At 47.0% G+C, this 22,592-nt stretch overlaps 1 protein-coding gene across 1 annotated transcript; it reads right to left on the minus strand.

Moving 5' to 3' along the window:
- Nucleotides 1-9,518: 9,518 nt before the first annotated feature.
- On the minus strand, nucleotides 9,519-11,381 carry LOC124699884 (VAN3-binding protein-like). Its single transcript, XM_047232112.1, has 5 exons — nucleotides 10,985-11,381; nucleotides 10,630-10,905; nucleotides 10,480-10,529; nucleotides 10,340-10,397; nucleotides 9,519-10,258 (listed from the first exon to the last, which is right to left on the minus strand). The coding sequence occupies exons 1-5, from the start codon at nucleotides 11,379-11,381 to the stop codon at nucleotides 10,050-10,052; spliced, it is 990 nt and encodes a 329-aa protein (XP_047088068.1). The 3' UTR covers nucleotides 9,519-10,049.
- Nucleotides 11,382-22,592: the final 11,211 nt, after the last annotated feature.

Consider the following 22,592-nt stretch of genomic DNA (forward strand, 5'->3'; position numbering starts at 1 on the left):
ACTCCACTAGAAGAATAACACCACAACTTAAATATCATAACATTGAATACTAACCAACATACTTCACTACTAACATTTAGACTTCACCCATGTCCTCAAGAACTAAACGAACTACTCACGAGACATCATATGGAACATGATCAGAGGTGATATGATGATGAATAACAATCTGAACATAAACCTTGGTTCAATGGTTTCACTCAATAGCATCAATAACAAGTAGAAATCAATACGGGAGAGTTTCCCCTATCAAACAATCAAGATCCAACCCTAATTGTTACAGCGGTGACGAGGTGCAGCGGTGGAGATGGCGGTGATGACGATGAAGATGATGGTGATGATGATGGAGATGATGTCCAGCTCGATGACGGTGACGATGGCGTCGATTTCCCCCTCCGGGAGGGAATTTCCCCGGCGGATTTCAGCCTGCCGGAGAGATATTTTCTCTCTGGTGTTCTCCGCCCCGCGGAGGCGGCTGTGACTCTTCGCGACTATCCTCTGGAGGTTAGGTTTTCAGGACGAAAAAGTACGCGAAGGAGAGGAGGCCAGAGGGGGCTGTGGGCCCCTCCCCACATGGCGGCGCGGCCAGAGCAGGGCCCGCCGGCCTATGAGGGGGGCCCATGGCGTCCCTCCTCGGCTCCCCCTTTTGGCTACCTCCGTCTTCTGGAAAAATAGGATTTTCAGTATAATTCCCGTCAATTGTTGATCTTCCGAAATATTGCATTCTGACGGTGCTTTTTCCAGCAGAATCCTGACTCCGGTGCGCGATTCTCCAATAATCATTAAACATGCAAAATAGATGAAATAACATAAGTATCATCCCTAAATATGAAATATATCAATGAATAACAGTAAATTATGATATAAAATAGTGATGCAAAATGGACGTATCAGGGGGTTTTTAACAACAATTACTCTACTAATATGCTTTTTATGTTGTGTAAAAGTCAATTCATTAGCTTTGACCAACATTTATTACATCTCAAACATAGTCTTGCTTGGGATCAATGGACAGTGACGACGAAAGAGATCCTAGCATCTGATAGAAAGAAAAAAAAATGCTTGAAAATCGGGCGCTAGGATAGTCTATACCAAAGCCAGTTTCAAGCTCGTACCATGAACTGCTCATTTCCCCTCCTCTCTCGCTCTCAAGCCGCTACAGTATCTGACCTCACTTTTCTTCTCACCGGGCCTCTCCTTCCTCCCCTCCGCCGGGCTAGCCGGCTGGAGCTGGAGAGGAGATGGCGCCAGAGTAGGTAGCTATAGTATTAGGTCTAGTTTATGGTCCTATTTGGCGTATGGCGTTGATGCCGGGAGGGAGGTGCCAGATATCGGCGGTCGGATCTGGTACTGCCTTGTTCTCTTTCTCTGCTTCATGGAGCTCCGGTGGTCGGAGTCGGAGATGAGGTGGTGGAGGAAGACGAAGACTTCCATAAATAAGGTTGCTTTGCGCGGATCTGGTGGACAATGATGCAGTGGCGGTTTTCTTCTTCATGTTCTTCATGGTGACGAGTGAAGAGAGGAGCTGTTGCTTACTGCCTCGGCCTGGCTACCACATCTTCAGCAGGGGAGCATGGCTGCTTCTCGTCGGAGGTCTACCACGGCGCCGCTGTCGCCATACTCTTTGGTCGTAGGGCGGCCAACCTGCTGCGACGACGACGAATCTCGGTCGTCCTCAGGTTTTCTTCAACCTCCAGACAATCATGCAAAAATGGAGGCTCTCTAGTCTCGTCGGAGTTAGCTCCCGCCTCTATGCCCCAAGTGGTTCTGTCCCCGGTGGCGTGGAGGTTGGCTCCGGCGAGCTCTACGGTGGTGGATCTGGAGCTGGACTTGATGGCGTTTTCAGTTTTCAGTCAAAGGTCCTTAGTGCAAAATGTATGGGTCTGTTTGTAATTTCCTCTTTCTTTAAGACCCTTTCTGTAATTTGTATCTCCACCGCTGATAATGGAATGAAGCTCTAGGTCCTTCGGGACCTCCCCTGTTCAAAAAAAAAGCTCGTACCATGACAAAAGGAAAAACAATGTTGCATTAACATGGGGTATTATTCGACGCCGCTTTACTTCACATCGGTACATTCAGTCATTCCCGATGTTACGTCGCACATTCCTACTGCCGCGGCTCTCGTTTCATCGAACCACACTGACCAATTATTAGTCACTAGGACAAATTGCCCGTGCGTTGCTACGGGCAGATTTGTGCTTCCGTCGTCACTCACCTCCATTGTTAAGCTTATACATTAGCAGGTTTTTCCTCTTGTCCTCGCTGTGTGACCTTCGCATCCATGACGTCGGCCAGTTCTTCCATCGTGATATCGGCATAGGCGCCTACATGCACCCTAGACTTTATAAAGTCGGTTGCGTCGTCCAAGATGAGCCCATAGTCATCGCATGCCTACCCACCATTGCCTAGTCGGAACTGCAAGCGAGATTTCCATATGTGTTGCTCTTCCCATGTCTCTTGCTATGAGAAGGTGGCCGTGATCTCATCGTCGGGGTCATCGTATTGGTGTCTCTTTGTGGCAAATTGTTTCACCGCACATATTGACTGCGAACCATTTCACCTAATCAGTGTTTGCTGCAACATTTAACACATCGGTCATCATCCTTGCCGACACGATTGGATCATGGCGGATGGATTTCCGTGGAAGCCGGTAGAGCGGTTTCCATTGTTGCCTCAAGTTAAGTCAATCATAAAAAAATTATTCTCGCCTTCACAATCGCCTACAAGCAAATATTGTAAGTGAAAAACTGAAAATGCATGGTTTGCCTTTTTAAATTGTGCTTTACAATTTGTTTTTGTTTTGAATACGCATGATCTTCTTACTTTGCCATAAGGAGAAACCATCTGCTGAAGCGTTGACGTCGTGATATTGTCCCCCGGCTTCTCGCTCCACTCGCATACATGGTGCTATGAACTTATGATACACGGTCTATGTGACTTTCTGAAACTAATTGTACTTGGAATTGTTATGCTTTGTTTTTAGAAGTGCAGTAGCATTGTTCCTGCATATATTCATTTATTTGGGATTTATAAGTTGCAGTTGTACAAGATTATTGTAAGCGCTTTTGATCACAACTCATGTCACTCGATAGCCTATTTGCAAGGTGCGTAAATGTTTTCCGATCAAGCCTGTGTCGAGACCGACCCTACTAAAATTTCTTTAAAAAACGTAGGGTGATTTCTTTGCTTTGCGTTGTCTGTCACAGTGCTTGTTGCCTCTTTGAGGCAACTTGTCGTGCTTCGGTGCATCTTAATACACGCTAGTCCTAGAAATTTCATTAGGACTAGATGGACCTCGCGCGTCTTGCCGCGCCGCTTCCGTTCTTGGCGGGGTTTAGTTTGGAAAGTAATAAGAACACCACCACCATCATCAACCATGCAGACACCCCTAAAACTTCTTAATACAATGAACCACACGAGCAGCAAAACAGAGAAATCCCTGGAACAGCGGTGCGGGTGGTTGCCACCGCGAAACCTGTTTACAACTGTGACGTCCCTAAAAGACACCTCGGGGATTGCATAAAAGGCAGATAGAAACTCAAATGAGCATGGACAAACAACACAAAAAGGAGAAAAATGGCCAACAACAACCTCTAGCCACCCAAACCCACTAACCATCCACACATCCCACCAAGCAACACCAATGACAGTAAAAACAAAAAAAAACACAGGTAGGAGCGACAGTAAACTTGCAGCGAGCGAGGATTTACCAAATCAACGACAAATCGCATTGCCCCGTTCGAAACAGTACAACACACACATGGCTATGGAAAAGAATTGCCGACGATACAAAGAAAATGAACCAAGCACTAGCCACCTGCCACCCTGGTGATCCGAAACACGAACACAAAAAAGAAGAAATCATGGTACATTTCAACCACAACACATATTAAACCTAGATAGGGATCCAGTGGTAAAACAACCTCTGAGAAAAAAACCCAAGAAGCCGGTACCCACCGCTGCCAACCATGCGACCACATCCATTTTCCTTGCCAGAAATACCCATCGCACACCGCATTTTCCAATGGTAAATGCCCACCTCATAAAAAAAAGGAGAGCATGAGTAAACCAGTGGCGAAATCGCAGGTGAGCAAGCAAGACACCTAGAGCAGCACACCGAACCGACGCCGGCAAACTCGGTGTGGAATCACACCCCCAAATCCTAGTAACTTATATATCTTGCATATGAGTATATATAATTCAACAGTTATAATAATGGCTATCGCTATCTGAACTGATGCTAGTTGTACACATGTAAATAGAACAAAATTAATCGCGGTTCACACTACAGGTTCCCAAATAATATAGTAACGCAAATTACTACGATGAGACAAACAATATGCTGACATATATCAACTAAACAAAGCATTGGAGCCGAGCGTGGACAGCACTTCATTTTTCATAAAAACTGTTGTGGGCATACCTCAACCAAAAGAATTGTTGCAGCCACGTCGCTGAATTTAAATGTCGGTATAGGATAGAGCTACACATTATTAATATGAGCACACGACTTTATTATGATAAGTGTCAACCTAAAAAGGGAAATTCTCCAAACGACAATTGCTGCAGCCATACTGCTATAGGTATAGGATAGAGCTATACGTTATGAATGGGAGCACAGAAATCTATTATGAAAAGTGGAATCTAAGGCCAGTTTGTCAAACAAGCTAGAGAGTGGGGTCAGGAAATCATCTCTTGCTAGATATCTGATAAGAGCAGAAAGAGAACAGAATGTAGAAACTTCAATCATGTTGGAGTAAAAAAAAATACCAGGCATAACATAGTGTTGTAGTTAAAAACTAAACTTATACTTCTACCCATGGAATAAACCTAGTAGCCAGTAGGTGTACTATAACAGGACATGAGTCAAGCATGTGCAATGCTGAACTTCAGGCAGTGAAGTAGCACTGCTCCAATGAATGAAAAAGGTACCTACTACAACAACTTTACCATTTGATTCCCTTTTAGTTTTGGAATGAAAAAGCCTTTCATAGATGGACTCTTCGAATAGGAAAGTCTCAACAAAAAAAAACCATGTATCAACCCCAAGAAGCACATGTAACGGAGAATCCACCATCTTGCCAACTTGCCATCATCAGGGACATCATGGTTAGGACAGCCTCGCGTAGAGATGGGTATGAAAAAAAGAGAGCAGACTGCAATATATGCTAAAATAAATTGGGATTCACGGTAGATTCAAAGATACAGAAAGCACAAAAATCAGGACAGAGAAATACTTGGATTGTATGGAGAGGCACCAGTGAACCTAAACACTATCATATTACGTTATTTTCCAAAACAGTGGTTATCCATGACAATATAATTTGAGAAGGAGCACTGACCTTGTCTAAATTTTTGCTGCATAACTGTAGCAGGAGCAGACCTAGTATAGAGATTAATTTAGTTGTTGGCTACTAACACCACAAAGCCCTTGCTTTGGGTATGCAATACGATGAATTCATGCTCTGATGCTGGTAACCAAAGATAAACCTCTACAACATTATCAGATTATTACTTGATGTACAATATATATTCTACTTCAGCTGCAAGGAAATACATGAACCAAGATAAGTGAATACACCCGGTTAAGGACACATGTTTATTCAGCTGGGCAAAAAAATTAAGCTAACAGCCCAGCTGCAAATTAAATACAGCAAGTGAGGTAGTAACTAAAAACGTCAAATTAAATCAATTCAATCACTCACCCCAATCACTCTTGATGACCACACAGACTAAAAATAAATACACATGCATCTCCTACATCTAACAGAAAACGCCAAATTAACTCGATTCAAATCACTTTTCCTATATCCAAATTACTCTTATTTCTTACAGACAACAAATAAATATACATGCATCTCCTATATGCACTTTTATCATAATGGAATCAATCTCCTCCCTGAAGTCTCCATTCGCCCTTTCGAGAACATAGTAACGGATCTAAAAGACACCCACAAACATGGAAAGAAAATGGAGCAAAATTTCATGAGCTGAACGAAAAATGTTTTCCCCCTCTAATCTGAACATGGAAAACGAACCAAGAATGCAGGAACCTGGAACTTTCGGATAAGGTTCCTCTCTGAAAATCATGAAATCTGAATTAATCAACAAGGCATCAAGAAGGCTCCCGGGATCTTGACGGAGATGATGGACTGGGAGAGGAGGGCATCAAGAAAGCATGGAGTTGCATTGCTTGCTAGGGAGCTTAATGTTTTGAGGAGATTGAGATCACTAACTGTAGTAACCAAATGTATACCTTCACTTATATAACCTAATGACAATAGCAATTGGCTCGAAGCTAAGCATAGTTTCAAGTTTCAACTGAACAAATAAGACTAATAGTTCTGAGCTAGACAGAAATATTCTCTCCAAATGAAAAATAAGACTAATTATCACATAGAGATGCGCTATCCTTCCAAGTGATCATCTGTCAAAGAATCAGATAATGATTATATCCCTCCGCATCTTCAGTAGAAATCATATCTAGTAGTGTCTTAGTAAGGGAACACCACTCTCGCTAATCTGAAGTTCTGAACACAACAAAAGGTATCTGAATCGTGAAGTAGAATTGAATCATCTCTGAATCAGATACACGAACAGCGAGGGGTTGGGGATAGAGAGGAGGAAAAGATAAAGGCAAGGTCAGAATATTCTACTCACCACGCTTTGGATCTCCTTCATCCTTTTCCGGGACAGATGGATGCCGCCGTCTATTCGTTGCTTGTCGTTGCCGAGGTAGATAAACGATGTGCAAGCGCGACCTTGCCTCCCTCGTCTGACCACGTCTCCAGCGACGGCCAGAATCGCCGGACCCGATTAGTCTTGGCCTCCGTATCGATGTGGTCCGCCTTCGCCGGCGTGGTTTGGCACGCCCACGCCTCCGCGTTGATCCGGAACTCCAGCACTAGCACGGCCTCGCCTACATCTCGGTCCCATCGAGCGCGGCTCCGTCCGTCTTCAACCTACGGGAGAGTATTGTTGCGGCCGCAGCGTTCCATTGGTAGGATGGGGGAGCAGAACAAGCGCTGCTTCCTTTTGTCGGAGGTAAACTGGTTTATACATAAGAAGCGGTGGAACGGGTCGACCAAACCGACTTAGGTGGAAAGCGACAGGCCAATGCTTCACAGGCGCCGGGAACCCTGGGAGCTTAGAGCTCTTAGGAGATGACTGAAGACCTCTACTATAGAATAGGAGAATCTGGCTGACTCACGATGGACTCCATGAACCAAGGCCTGACATCGCCGTTGTAGACCAAACTATCTCCGATTCCTTGGTTCGTCAGGGAGCAGTAGTTCGCCAATGAGCGCCGTGAGCTTCCCTGGAGGCAGAAGGTGTGGGCGCCGCTCGGGAAGGCCACCATGCGTGAGTGGGCGTCGCAGGAGTGCAGCACTGCTCCTCCCCCTCCGCAACGTCTTCGTCACCAAAGCCATCCAACGCGGGGAGCGCCGTCTTAGGCGGAGTTGTGGCGGCGGCCATGGCCAGTAAATCCTTAGTAATCTAGTCGGAAAACAGAGAACTTCAAACCGCAATTCAGCAATTCCGGCGGGACTTCGAGCTTCGATTTCGATTATTCCGAGTTCTAAATCCCCAGTAATCTGGCCGAAAAATAGAGAATCTCGAACAACAATTCAGCAACCCCGGCAGGATTTCGAGCTGAGGTTTTGATTTCGGTTGAGAGGCTGGACCGCTGGCGTTCTTTTTATGACGACACCCAATGGACGCCTGGTCGAGCACGGTCCTATTGGAGCGGTCGAGCACAGCCTGTGTTTGAGCAGTGTTCGTACCGGAGACGCGAGGGCGATCGAGGCGTTTCTTGAAATTTTTTCCTTATGTCGGGATGAATTTGGCAAGCAAAGCGATGGGCCATCCGGGGCAGGGTGGACAGGGAGCTTGAACACGATGTGCAGGTGGATGGGCTGGGCTGCGTTCGGGGAAGTTAATGGCCCACTTCGGGCGGATAGCGGCCAGGCGTGAGGACGCGTAAGAAACGAATCGTTTTTCACTTAAGCGGTGGCAAAGCTGTAATTTCTATCAAAAATCAGGGGCAATAACTGACGGACGAACAAGAAGCCTTATTTTCTTTATTATTAGGTATAGGTATATAGATATAGTCGTGGCCACAATGCCCTTGACAGATAACAAACACCAAACGAGCTAAACAATAGGAGCCGATTAGGAAGTGGGAGTACTAATCTATTAGAAAGGGGCATGAGTATTGCGTAGCTTGGATTTGGAGAAACCAGCGTGAGCCTGGAAGAACGTGGAGCGAAATTTACCATTACTCACTCATGACGGCATCGCCATTATACATGTAGAATTGTAGATGTAAATCAGATGTTACACAAAGGCGTTGCTTTGCATGTCCAATGGGTCAGATGAAGGCATGCAGCATCTCACAGCTACGGCCTGAATCGGTCTCGTCTCTTTCCAATCTGAACTTCAAAAATCACCACTCCCAAATCCAAACATCTCCTTTCACTGCAATCCTATGAATCTTTCCGCTCCCCTCGATCACAAGAAACCCAGCAAAGGCACTTCTTTACATGGCCAATTTCACTCCTTTTCTACTCCCTCGCCCAAGGTAAAACTAAAGCGGCTAGATTCTCTCGTCTGGGCGACCACGGTCTTCTTTCAAGGTGTTGGTGATCATTTGAGCTCTTCTTTTTTACCTGTCAAAGGGATGAGCTAGTAGAGATGCTCGGCCTTTTACATCGGATCGATCCCGATCAGATCACATCCGGTCCAGGTTCCATATGCTCGCCGTTGCATTGGATACGGCACAAACACTCACTGCGTTCTGCCTCTGCAAAGCTGAGAATAAAAAGTTCTTTAGCTCACCAATCTCGAGGATGCACAAGACCATCGCATCGTGACATCGTTATCACGTCTCCCTGGTGATTCAATCAGCTTCGGGCAATCGGGACAAAAATGAGTACGGCGTGAGATTTCTTAGTACTGTGTGAGGCAGTTGTAATGCAGAGTCTATTTCTGAATATTCCCCGTTTTATAGACGATAGAGGATTTGATTTCACGTATACAGGAAGAATCATTTCAAACCTGGAGAAATTACCAAGTAAGAACACAAAATTATCCAGCATTAAGGTGGTCCTGAATCGACTGCATCAGTAGAAGGGGAATGTGATCTGCAAAGAAAAGAATGAGAGCAGCAGTCCTTGAGCAGGAAAGCATCTTGCAAAACTGGGAGAGGAGCAGAGAAGGGCCCAGGGAATTCATGATCATGCGGCAACAACTTTACTGGGCCCTGACCTCAGAGCTAGGCAAGAGGGGCAGATGATGTCCAAGGAAGGAAGACAGCTTTTGTCCCCAGTCAAAGATGCTAAGCTGCAGCTACATCACTATAGCTAATCACTCGACTGTTTTTAGGAGCTGTTAAGGATAAATCAATCAAGAGGTATCAGCAAACATCACCAAATGCCAGATCTTCCCTCCTATGCTAGCAGTTAGTTAACTGGATCAAACTCTGTGACAGTGTAGCTCATAGTGTCTTTCACCAAAGATTGAACACAACTTCACAAAGTATTCCAAAACAATGAAGAGAATTTTGCATCCTTCAGCATTGGAGAAAACAACCATAAATGGAATAAGCACATGCTTTTCTAAACATTAACACATCATTTATCTTCTCTTGCCACTGCTCCAGATATATAGGCCACACCCCATGGCCAGGTGAGAAAAAAAAATTACAGGAGACAAACCAGAAGAGAAGGTAAAAACCCAATGGATATAGAAGAGCGAAGAAAGAACTTTCACTCTCCTCCCCTTCTCTTCTTACCATATGAGTTTCCGATGAGGGATGGAACCCCATGCATTGCATTCCCCACATGCACATAAACACACCGCATTTAATTTAACTCCAGCCCTAACAACACAACAGCAACAGGAACAAGCCCTAGCTACATAATTCTCTTGTGGGACAAGAGGTACACCCAATAGCCCATGCCATTTTGTTGTTGCCCTCACTTCACATCTACAGCCTAGCAAACAGATGGCTCCGGAGTCCAGCCAACAGAGACCCGCGTCGGCAGCTCTCACAGGGGACGTTTCCGCTCGCCAGCGATGCTGAGGAGCCGCGCTACGCCCTTGGTCCACAGCTCGTACTCCCTCTGGCTGGTGCACTCGAACTCGATCACCCGGTGGTCTGCCGTCCTCAGGCCAAAGTAGCGGCGGTGCTCACCGTCCTCCAGAAGGTGCCGGCCTGGCCACGCCGCGACGTCCTTGCAAACATCTATCACCACGCCTGCAGACGACAAGGATCAGACCTCAGTGCCATGGATGGATAATGTGATGTTTACATTGCCATCATTTGCCTGCCACTTACTTTTCTTCTTCTTGGTGATTGTTCCTGCAACATGCCGGCTCTTCATTTTGAGAGCAACCTGCAAACATGCCATGATAGCTAAGCGAAAAGTCCTGAATTTCCATGAAAAGTTCAACACAATTCAAGAACAGAAGCATTACCAGGCCCATTCTGTTGATGTACACTGACACAACCTTCGAATGCAGTGCGCCTGCAGAAAAAAAATATGATCACGAAACACGAACATCAGTACATGTGCCTTTTATCTAACACATCATGAACCAGAAATATTATCACCAAACAGCAAGCACCTTTCCGTGTGCGCTTAAGGAGCTCAGTGCCGCGAACAAGGAGTTCTTGGCTGCACACGCCCAGGAAGGTGTTCTCCTCCTCGAGCGAAAGGTCACTGAGGCTGCTGCCGTTGCTCTCCAGCTTCCGATGCTGCTTTGGCATATTCTGCTGCTTCTGATGGTGCCCTCCTCCTCCTCCTCCTCCTCCCATTGTCCCCTTCTCCACCGGGATCACCGCTGCGATGTTCCACACCTCCTTCAAAGCCCTTGCCCTCAATGTGGCTGCACCTCGCAATGCTGCAAACAACAAGCCACACGATGATCATCCAACCCAAAGTTTAGCAAACAGTTATCTGATCTGGTCGAAATGACAAACCAGTAGCCGCGGCAGCCGTGACCGTGACAATGTCTCCGGGTGTCCTGACATTCACTGCCGAACTAACAACCGCCTCCAAGTGCTCACGCTCCGCTCCCATGGACTCAGCAGCCTCGACACATTGTGCAGCCACAAGTGTCGCCGCGGAAGCCATAGCAAGGTCGGTGCGGGCTGCGCGGTCATCCTTGCCGGATCCTGAGGCTGCAGCAGTGGCAGCAGCGACAGCCGCAACCGCAGCAGCCACCGCTGCAACTGAAACAGCGGCATGGACCTGCGCATTGTGTGCTCGCGTCTCCTCTTTCTTCTTCTCCTTCCTGTCCTTGAGCCACCGACCTACTGTCTTGCTGCCGCCTCGGTATGCCTGTGGCTTCGGCGTGCCCACTCTGCAGTACTGCATAGTTTTAAAATGGTCCAATTAGCAAAGTGCAATCAGGTGGATGCTTATAATTCTCTATTCTTCTGTTCAAGAATAAATTCCTTGTTTTAAAATTGTCTAGTTAATAGAGATCATTTAGAAAATCTGAAGGATGCTCACAGTTCTCTTATTTTCTGTTCAAGAACCAATTCCTAGTTCTATGAACAATATTGTATGTCAAACAAATTTAACTGCCAGGAGTTGTTGTTTCAAGTGATAAATTCCTTACACTTATGGCTGGCCAGGACCTTGAAGTGATAGGTCAAACACAAATTTCTCGGTGGGTCCTTAACTCATAGTACTAACATAATTATTCAAGACTCGTTAGGTCAGTACAAACTACTATGTTTGCACAATGTTGAACCATAGTACTATGACTTAGGTCGAAATGTTTAGCTAAAGTCGTGGCATATACTGGTGCATACACCAGTAAACTATGTACAATCACAGAATAGAAAAATCGACACAATCATGAAGCGGTGTGGAATGCAACATTAGTCCTGGATCAGATAAAAGAATGCATCATTACATTAGATTAGAAAGCTGGAGGAATAAAACTTGATTAGGGACCGAAAAGGCACAGCTAGCCTCATGATGCAGAAAAGCGAGGAGACCAATCTAAAAGGCAAGGACTGCATGCCTGCGAGCGAGCCTGCTACTTTCTACCCAGAGAGAGAAACGGGTGCATGGAGAGTGACATGGGCAGGCAGGACGTGCACAGTGTTTGCTTGCACAAGCAGCAGCAGACCAGACCCCAGAATCCAGACTGAGACGGTACCGGAATTGGAGCTTCATTTAACACATACCAAGAAAACATCAAAAAACATTTTTGAAATAAAATTAGCACTGCAAAGGGGAGGTTATACAACTTTGATTAGCTCAGCTGGGATGAATAGAGTGCCCTGTCTACGGCTTGCATATCCTAATAAGATCTTTGACCTTGACCTCTCATAACTTGTCTCTCTTGGGGTTGGGTGCATGTGGTACGGCAGCAGTGTGGGGCATTCTAAGGACTTTTTTCTTTACTCTTAAACCCAAATTCTGGTGACCCATGGAACAGATTGGATCTTTGGAGATTTCAGATTGCTTTATCATGAGCTAAATAAATGGTTCAAGGACTATTTTAAGAAAGATGCTTTCAAGTTGCAAAACTAATAATTTGTCAGGTGAGACAAACCAAATTTATGGGCTGGTCTGTCTGCTTAACACATCGCTTTGCCTCTGCATATCCAAGCACATAATTCTAGCACCATACCGTGATGGCTTACGAAATGACCAAGCTGGCATTTTTAAAGGTGACATTCTAAAGCAACACAAAGAGGATATAGGAACAAATCAGATACTGTTGTGAGCACGCATCTGAAATGACATTTAACAACTACTACAGTTAAAAGGGGAACAAGGTACAAGCAAGGTGAAAACAATGCATGAAAGATGGTAGATAAGAGGGAATCAGTCACTTTTTTTGACAGATGGGCAATAGGATCCGACATTTGGAAAAGAGGATTCTTTCCTCAAACCAAGAATAGAGCAAGCAAGTTTCTGCATCAAATTTGTAAAGATTCCATTAGATGCACGTGAATAAAACAGTAAAGCATGTTACATTTTGCAGGAATTCGTGAAATGTGGTGGTAAAAATGGCTGAATATATGATTGTTCATGGGCAGCTCCATCCAAGAAGATGATCCTGCATGTGAAATGGGTACAGGCTTCAAACTGGAATACAGGAGCTGTCGGTGAGCGGAGATGGGAAAACATTGCACAATGGGGTGGCGCCGAGATCGCAAACTCTCAAGAGAGAGAGAGCGAAAGCGATAGGGCAAAACAAAAGATGTGGGGAAAAAGAGAGAAGGGTTAGAAGCCAGGTGTTTTATCGGAATGAGAGAAAGGCAGCGGGCCTGTTCTTTCTCTGCCTTTGTTTTCTTCCGTGCTCTCTCTCTGTAGAAAATTTTGTGCACAGGGAAGGCTGCAAGACTGGTCTCTTTGTTCCAGGCAGTTTGAGAGTGTCCCATAGCTACCTATAGTTACTTTCATGAACAAATGACTCTTCTAACCTCCTCTGTTCGACCACAAGTCCACAACCAGGTTGCGGTAATGGGGTCTCTAGTGTGATAGTCTACCTTATCCGTACTAATCTTCAAAATCTTTTTATATTTAGTTCAGAAAATTGTATATATAGGCATCTTCTGTACATAAACCTTGAGGGGGATTGTTTAATTGCATCCTATAAAGTATAAACTGAAGAGAAAATATCTTGCCATGTATAAAAACACAAATGCAGAACATAATTTAGTAACCACTGCAATGAAAAGTTTGGTGAACAGAATATAATTTTCCTAGAGAAATAGCATGGTAAAGCTGCACAAAAGATCCATCATTTAATTTTCTTCTTTTTAGTTGCAGAGCCCAGAAAAGATGATTTCCCACTAAACAAGCACACGACCATTAGTCGTGCACACAGTACAATTTCCTTTGGTGTTTTTCCGAAAGCCTGAAGAAAATCACGCATCAGACAGCGCGTACACTAGTCCCCTGGGTTCTTGTTTCTTTCACCAGATTATTATTTAAACACTTGAAAACATCCAGGAGTGGTACTGGTACTAGAAATTAGCGCAAGACAAGACAAGCCTGCGGGCTAGTGCTTGGTTTTAGCATTAACAATTGCAGCAAAGTACTGCTAGAAGTGCCAGTACTACACGACCAGTAATTAGAGTACACATGAGGAGCTGGAAGAACAGGCGCCTAGAAACTAGCAGTGGTAGCCCAAAGGCAGGTGACAAAGGTGCGAACCTGCGAGTCATCAATCTCCGGCGAGACCGGCGGGCTGTCGGTGAGGGAGCCGCCGCCGGTGAGAGGGCCACTGCTGTGCGAGAGCCGGCCGGACGTGAGCGGCGCCACCTCCTGCAGCCAAAATTTGCAACAGTGCAGTACTTCAGGTTTTGATTGTACAGATCAAATTAAAGGACACAGTTTTACTAGTAGTATTGATTTGCGCGTGCGAACTGGGAAAGATGAAAATAAAAGGAGCTGGATATGATTCTCTGGATAAGGCATGAATTTGTGTTTGGTGATAAATGGTCGCCTTGGCCGTTAAGCTTGGTTGAAAAATAGAAAAAGGTTGAGGATTACACTTCTTCTAATTGCCCTTAGCAGAAGAATCTCCCCTTTGGCCGTTTCCCCTTGTCCGAACTCCCACCATTTGAAGTCAAAATAAAGCTGGAATTCGATGGAGCGGCTGGTGAGGGCAACAAGACGGTCATGAATTCCCATCAGAGATGGCTGGATTTCGTACTGGAGCGTACGCCCCAATAAGAAGGGTCTGACAGAGATTCACGGGCGATGAGGAAACCAAGAACTCATCAGAGAGACGTACTAGAGTACTAGTACAAAATAGCCAACGGCCAGCAGAAACTTGTGAATTACTACCAGCTGGTAGTAAATCTCAGTAGAATGCAGGTGGGCAGAAGAACCAGAAATCTCCACAATAAGAAACGACCAAAGCGAGCAGAGCGCACGCTTTGTTGTTTGTTAATTAAACAAAAGAAAACAAAAAGAGAGATGGCAGAAGCTGACGACATCGACAGAACAGCCCGGGCTATCTTTAATTTTTGCTGGACTCGTGGAAACGGATCGTGAGTTTCTTTCGATGTGAGCAGAACTGATCTTCTTGGCTCCGGCTGACCGGGAGAGAAGAGCGGAGACGAGAGGGGAGGAGCCGGGGACGGGAGGAGGGCTGACCGACTGCGCGAGGATCCGCTCCATGATGAACTGCGAGGTGGCGGCGGAGGCGAAGGAGAAGGAGCTGCCGGCCGTGGTGGCCCCGTCGTCGAGGTCGCAGGCGGCGTCCTCGGCGATGGGCCCGACGAGGGCCGGCGACGGCGGCGCGGCGGGCCGCGGGCGGGGGACGTCGACGGCGGAGGCGCTCCAGGATCGGGAGAGGAACTCGAACGGGTCGAGCGGCGGCTCCGGCGGGCGGAGATCGCCGCCGGCGGGGCGGGCCCGCGGTGTGGTGGTCGGCCATGCAGGTGCCCCGGTGGCTGTGGGGCCGGGAGAGCGGGGCGGTAGAGTGGGAGAGTGTGTGCAAGAGAGCGAGTCGGGCGCGTGAGTGAGGTTCGCTGCGAGTCGAGTCGTGTGAGTGAGTGAGAAGGGGAGGGGCGCACGGGGGAAGTGGAGGTGGTGGTTTTGGGCTGGTTTTATAGATGCCAACCGCCTCTCTTCCTCTCTGGCCAAGCTCTCGCTTCCTCCCTTGTGTACCATGCCTACGTGTCATTCTGGTGCACTGCCCTCGCTTTGCACGGTGGGTATGTACATTGCGTGGTTCAACAGTATTGAAACAATTCAAAATCTACAGCTCAAAGTATTGTGTATGGCGTATTATCGATACTCATTTCCATCTTTCTAGGCTTTGAACCCCCAACAACGACAATGCGCCTCTGCACCAAGTCATTCCGCCCACCCCTCTCTCATTCTCTCTTCTGAACACCTTGAGAGGTCCCTCTCTCTCTCTCTCACCGGCTCCCCTCCTTCAACGGCCTTGCCGGTCGGAGTGATAGGTAGAAGGGACACCGAGTATAGGCTGCTAGGTTTAGTGTGTTTTCCCTATGTGGTGTATGGCGTTATGCCGCTAAGATCCAGGACATTGATGCATATGAGTTGCGTTCAGTGGATAGTGGTCGTGATGCTTCTTGGCATGTTGCTCCGGTGTCCAGAATCGGATTTGGGAATAGGGGAGCCTACTGTGTTGTCGTTCAATAAGCTCATTGTGCAACCTCTAGATCTAGAGGTCAAGGCAGTTGGTTCGCAAGATATGCAGCAGGGGAGTGATGAAGCTGCTCCTGGGAGTGCATCCACATTGGCTCTGCTTTGGTCAACATCATGTATGTTCGAAGGGCGACAACTCCCTCCCTCTCCGTCAACATCAGTTCATCTCCTCGGCCGATGACTACATGTCAAAATCAACCTCCATGATGATATGCCAAGGTGGAAGCCCCCTGCACCAACTCGGTAGGCTCCGACGGTGTGGTGCTCGGTTGTGTTGTGATGCCAAGAAGCGGTGGTGTTGGGGTTGGACCCCATCATATTTCCATTATTCCTATTAGGGTCGTTGGTGCGAAAAGTTTGGACTTGATTGTAATTTTTTTATTCTCGCAGTCCTCCATGTAACTGAAGCTCCACTGAATGAAGCTTATGGGTCCCTCCGGGACCTACCCCTATTACAAAAAAGAACCCCACCTCTCTCCCCCCTCGCTCGCTCTACCTACCACTCCCTCTCTCTCATGGGTTTGGAGTTCTTGTGCTCCGACCGATCACTAGAATGTGCGTTCGAGAAATATCTGAACGAACATCGATACTCCTGATCCCAAGTTTTGAAATGTGCAAGTCATATGTGTTTGCAAGTTTATAAAATTTAAAATAAATCATCTACATGCATATATGAGTTGAAACTTTTTCGTGCAAAGATTTGAGAAAATACCGCACGCTGCCTTGATAAAAATGAAAAAATGGAACTTCAACAGTGGAAGGTACGGAACTTGCTTTTTTCCCTTAGGTATTTGGTCATTTTATATCATGTTATATACTCTCATGCTTAAGTTTTTATGGTTCATCGAGACCTTTTTACGGAGGTTCACTAGTGGAAAATAGCTCATCTATGACGTACCAAATTTAAATTATGTGGCGCATATCCCTCTCGCCACAGTTGCGCATATCTACATGCGCCACAAAAATTTCAAAATTTCTGTGGCGCACCAGGTATTCATGTGCCACAGAAATCTTCTGTGGCGCACCAGGTATTTATGCGCCACAGAAAAAATTGAATTTTTTTAAAAAAAGGCGGCCAGGATTTTGCTATTTTTTTTTTGAAATTTCGCCGGAGGAGGAGGTGGTGGAGTAGGAGGAGGAGGTGGTGGTGGGTGGAGGAGGCCGAGGAGGCCGGCCGGAGGAGGTGGTGGTGGAGTAGGAGGAGGAGGAGGAGGTAGGTGGAGGAGGTGGTGGTGGTGGTGGAGGAGGAGGAGGATGTTGGAGATATGCCCAAGAGGCAATAATAAATTAGTTATTATTATATCTTAGTGTTCATGATAAATGTTTGCATCCTATGATATAATTGTATTAACCGAAACATTGATACATGTGTGTTATGTTAACAACAAGGAGTCCCTAGTAAGCCTCTTGTATAACTAGCTTGTTGATTAATAGATGATCATGGTTTCGTGATCATGAACATTGGATGTTTTTAATAACAAGGTTATGTCATTGGGTGAATGATATAATGGACATACACCCAAATAAGCGTAGCATGAGATCAAGTCATTAAGTTCATCTTGCTATTGAGATCATGTAAATCACTTACACCGGAAGGATACTTTGATTAAATCAAAATCCATTGCATAAATGGGTGGTTATAAAGATGGGATTAAGTATTCGGAAAGTATGAGTTGAGGCATATGGATCAAGAGTGGGATTTGTCCATCCGATGACGGATAGATATACTCTGGGTCCTCTCGGTGGAATGTCGTCTAATTAGCTTGCAAGCATGTGACTAGGTCACAAGAGATGACATACCACGGTACGAGTAAAGAGTACTTGTCGGTAACGAGGTTGAACTAGGTATGGAGATACCGATGATCGAACCTCGGACAAGTAAAGTATCGCATGAGAAAGGGAATCAGTATCATATGTTAATGGTTCAATCGATCACTAAGTTATCATTGAATGTGTGGGAGCCATTATGGATCTCCAGGTCCCGCTATTGGTTATTGATCGGAGAGGAGTCTCGATCCAGTCTGCATAGTTCACGAATCGTAGGGTGACGCGCTTAAGGTTCGATGTCATAAGTAGATTCGGAATATGAGATGGAGACTGAAGTTTGTTCGGAGTATCGGATGGGATCCAAGACATCACGAGGAGGTCCAGAATAGTCTGGAGAATAAGATTCATATATGGGAAGTCATTTTCAGGGTTACCGGAAAAGTTCAGGATTTTTCGGTATTTTACCGGAGGTTCTGGAAGGTTCCAGAGGGTACCATAGTGGGTCCCAAATATACCGGACGACCAACATGGACCGGAGGGGTCGCATAGGCCCACATGGGCCAGGCACACCAGCACCCCAAGGTCCATGTGGTTGGATCAAGTGGATAAGATCAAATCCCTTGAAAATAGGGACTTAACTTGAGGGGGAAGTTGCCCCCCTTGTTTTGGCCGACCCTAGGGCTTGGAGGAGGGGCCAAGGCAGCCCCCCACGCCTATATAAGAGGGAGGGGAGGGCTGGGGCGCAGCACATCATCCCTCAAGCCATAGCCGCCCCTCTCTCCCTCCTCCTTCTTCCTGCGCAGGCTTGGCGAAGCCCTGCAGGAATTTCTACTCCACCTCCACCACCACGCCGTTGTGCTGCTGGGATTCCGAGGGGATCTACCACCTCCGATGCCCGCTGGAACGGGGAGAGGATGGACTTCATCGACACCGTACGCATGACCGAGTACGGAAGTGCTGCCGGATTGCAGCACCGGATGATCGACTACATCAACAACGAGATCTGATCTCGTAAGGCTTTGGATCTTTGAGGGTTAGTCTCTCATACATATCGTTTCTTCTATCTTCATAGATTATATCTTGGCTTTTCCTAGATTGGATCTTGGTTTTGTTCTTGTTCACGGTAGAAATTTTTTGTTTTCTATGCAACGAACCCATCAGTGGTATCAGAGCCGTGTCTATGCATAGATCTGTTGCACGAGTAGAACACAATGGTTTTATGGGCATTTATGCTCTTGTTGTCTTTGGTTAGTGTATTTTGCATCTTGCGGGATGGTGGGATGAAGCGGCCCGGGCTAACTTTACATGACCGCGTCTCATGAGACTTGCTCCACACTTGACATGCAACTTGTATTGCATAAGTGGCTTTGCGGGTGTCTGTCTCTCGCACCATAGTTAAGATTCTACTCTTTCTATTGACAACATTAGTATCACCGTTGTGGTTCATGTTCGTAGGTAGATTGGATCTTACTCGAAAAACCTAAACCACGTAAAATATGCAAACCAAATTAGAGGCGTCTAACTTGTTTTTGCAGGGTTTGGTGATGTGATATGGCCATGATGTGATGATGATTATATTTGATGTATGAGATGTTCATTATTGTATTATGGTAACTGGCAGGAGCCTAATGGTTGCCTTTAAATTTGTTAAGACCTGCGTGTCTATTCATCATGTAATAGCTTTATTTCAAGTAGTTGTTATAGTAGCTATAAGTGATGGACAACCATGAAGCGGCACCATGGACCTTGGTGCAATGCTGGTGATGATGAAGATCATGCTCATGTGCTTAATCAAAGTATCCTTCCGGTGTAAGTGATTTACATGATCTCATGGTCGAAGGACTAGGGAAGTTATCATATAAGATGGGTTGCAGTGTGGAAGTATCTCTCTTTTAGTTGGTTGTCTATGTATCCCTTGGTGTGAGTGTTGCCAGTCGCTGCCCGAATATATGGTGGTCCCGTTGGCACGTCCTTGATCGATGATGAGAGACCCACCACCGCCAACTCGACTGCTTCTTTTTCACTTACGTGAACCGAATAGCATCGGTTCCTAACGGTCCTGAAGCGCTGGATGTATTCTGACACCTGTTTCCCCGCGCTCCGTCGCACTTGTGCAAGATCGGCAATACCAGCCTCGGAAGCTTCGAGTGATACCGTAGGTGGAACTCGCTCTTCCAACCGCTTCCAAGTCCGGACTGAGTTCGGTGGCAGCGATGTGTACCATCCAAAAGCCGATCCCGTGAGGGACCGTGCGAAGAACCTCACACGCAGCTCGTCCGATGCTGAGATCGTGCCCAGCTGTGCCAAATATCGGCTCACATGCTCGATGGAGCCGGAACCATCCGATACACTAAACTTTGTAAAGTCGTGGAGCCGATATTTGGGAGGTAGCGGAATCAATTCGTACTCGTTGGGGTACGGCTTGGTATAGCCGATTGTCCTCCTTTTCGGCATCATGCCGAACTGGTCTTTCAGGATTGTACAAATCTCATCCGCGGTGATGGCTGAAGGCGTTGGACCCTGAAGATTCGCCGAGGTGGCATACTTGGCCAGCCATGCTTGCTTTTCCAGCTTCGAGCCAACCGCAGGAGCTGAGCTCTGGAGGTTTGTCGGAGTGGCGTACTTAGCTAACCACGTTTGCTTCTCAAGATCTGCTCCCGACGTTCCTCCTGCTGTCGTACAAGACATTGAGCCTATTCTGCCAGGTAACTGCTGAAATCGGCTCTATGATTAGCCAAGGCACTCTGCCAGTCGCTGGAACAACTCAGGGCTGCGGCTGGCCCATCAGGGCACCACCTTGGCCGATGATACCTGTCTTCTTCTTCATCATCGTCCTCTAGTTCCTCGAGATCTTCCACCCGAGCAGGCTCGGCATGTTTGTTCCGAGGCGGGAGAGGCCCTAAACGTTTGAACACGGACACGTTAGCTGCATCCTTCTTCTTTTGTTTGCATTCTGGGCAGTTGCCGATTGTAGGCAATCGGCTCATTCCTGAATCCCAGCAGTGTCTGAAGAAGAGGCAGTCGCAGTGCCTATCCACGTCGTCTTGCTCCCTCGGCTTTCCCTTGGCGTGGCGCTCATATCGCTCCTCATCGTGATCATGCCGATGACGTCTCCTGTCGTCCCTAGCCAGCCGATCTTTTTCATCATCATCGCTGGACCGTCGGCGTTGGTCATACTGACTCACATACTTGTTGAGGAGGTGATCAGAGAGATGTCGCTGATATCTTATGTTCTTCACTTCTCCCTCTGTGATGTAGCGCTCGCCGTCGTGGCGGAGCCGATCGCGTGGAGCGGCTTCCTCTGTGTCTTTGCTATGAGAGCAGCTGCCCTCATCTCCGTCCTTACCAGAGTGGTGCCCAGGTCCCACCATGTTGATATTGCACGAGAAATCTGGCTGGCACCCTCCATGGTGAGTATACTCCACCATGTTAATGGCGGGAAGGGGTGTGTGTCGACCTTCATGGCGTACTCGGTTGAAAATTAGCCGTCCTTTTTCTATCGCCATTTGGATCCGCCGACGCCACACCCCGCATTCGTTGGTGGTGTGGGTGAACGTGTTATGCCACTTGCGGTATGGCTTTCCGTTCAGCTCTCGCACCGTGGGGATCTTGTGGCCTTCGGGTACCTTCGACCGCTTCTCCGTGAGTAAGAGGTCGAAAATCTGCTCGGCTTTGGCCACGTCGAAGTCGAACCCTTTGGAGGACCTTGTGGCTTGACCCACTTACAGGACACGGGGCTCGCCGTCCGAGTCCATTCAGCCACTGCTACCTCCTGATCTCCCATAGCACCTTCATCCTCGTCCGCCTCAACCAGGACCACCGCACGCTTGAATTTATCCTGGTAAACATCTGGGTGGCGCTGTTCATATGCTGACAGCTTCTGTACCATGTGCGCCAATGAGGGGTAGTCTTCTTGGGAGGCCACGTCCTTGATCGATGATGAGAGACCCACCACCGCCAACTCGACTGCTTCTTTTTCACTTACGTGAACCGAATAGCATCGGTTCCTAACGGTCTCGAAGCGCCGGATGTATTTCGACACTCGTTTCCCCGCGCTTCGTCGCACTTGTACAAGATCGGCAATACCAGCCTCGGAAGCTTCGAGTGATACTATAGGTGGAACTGCTCTTCCAACTCGCTTCCAAGTCCGGACCGAGTTCGGTGGCGGCGATGTGTACCATCCAAAAGCCGATCCCGTGAGGGATCGTGCGAAGAACCTCACACGCAGTCGTTATCACCGGAATTTGACCAAGTCGAGAGGTGGGCCGCGATCGAAGATGGGTGTGAAGAAATATATATAGAAGAAGTATGTGGATCGGCCTTTTTACCAAGTTGGGCTTAATTGCCCGTGTATATGTAACATATTAGATCGTATCTTAGTTTAGAGATAGAATCTTATTCGTGCACGGTTTGGTGCACGCCCGCATTAGAGAGTCCGCTGGACTATAAATATGTATCTAGGGTTTATGGAATAAACAACAACTCACGTTCAACCCCAAAACAAACCAATCTCGGCGCATCGCCAACTCCTTCGTCTCGAGGGTTTCTATCGGGTAGCGACATGCTGCCTAGATCGCATCTTGCGATCTAGGCAGCACAAGCCCCACGTTGTTCATGCGTTGCTCGTATCGAAGCGCTTTTGATGGCGAGCAACGTAGTTATCAT

This window comes from Lolium rigidum, chromosome 3, assembly GCF_022539505.1.
Source record: "Lolium rigidum isolate FL_2022 chromosome 3, APGP_CSIRO_Lrig_0.1, whole genome shotgun sequence".
Lineage (NCBI taxonomy): Eukaryota > Viridiplantae > Streptophyta > Magnoliopsida > Poales > Poaceae > Lolium > Lolium rigidum.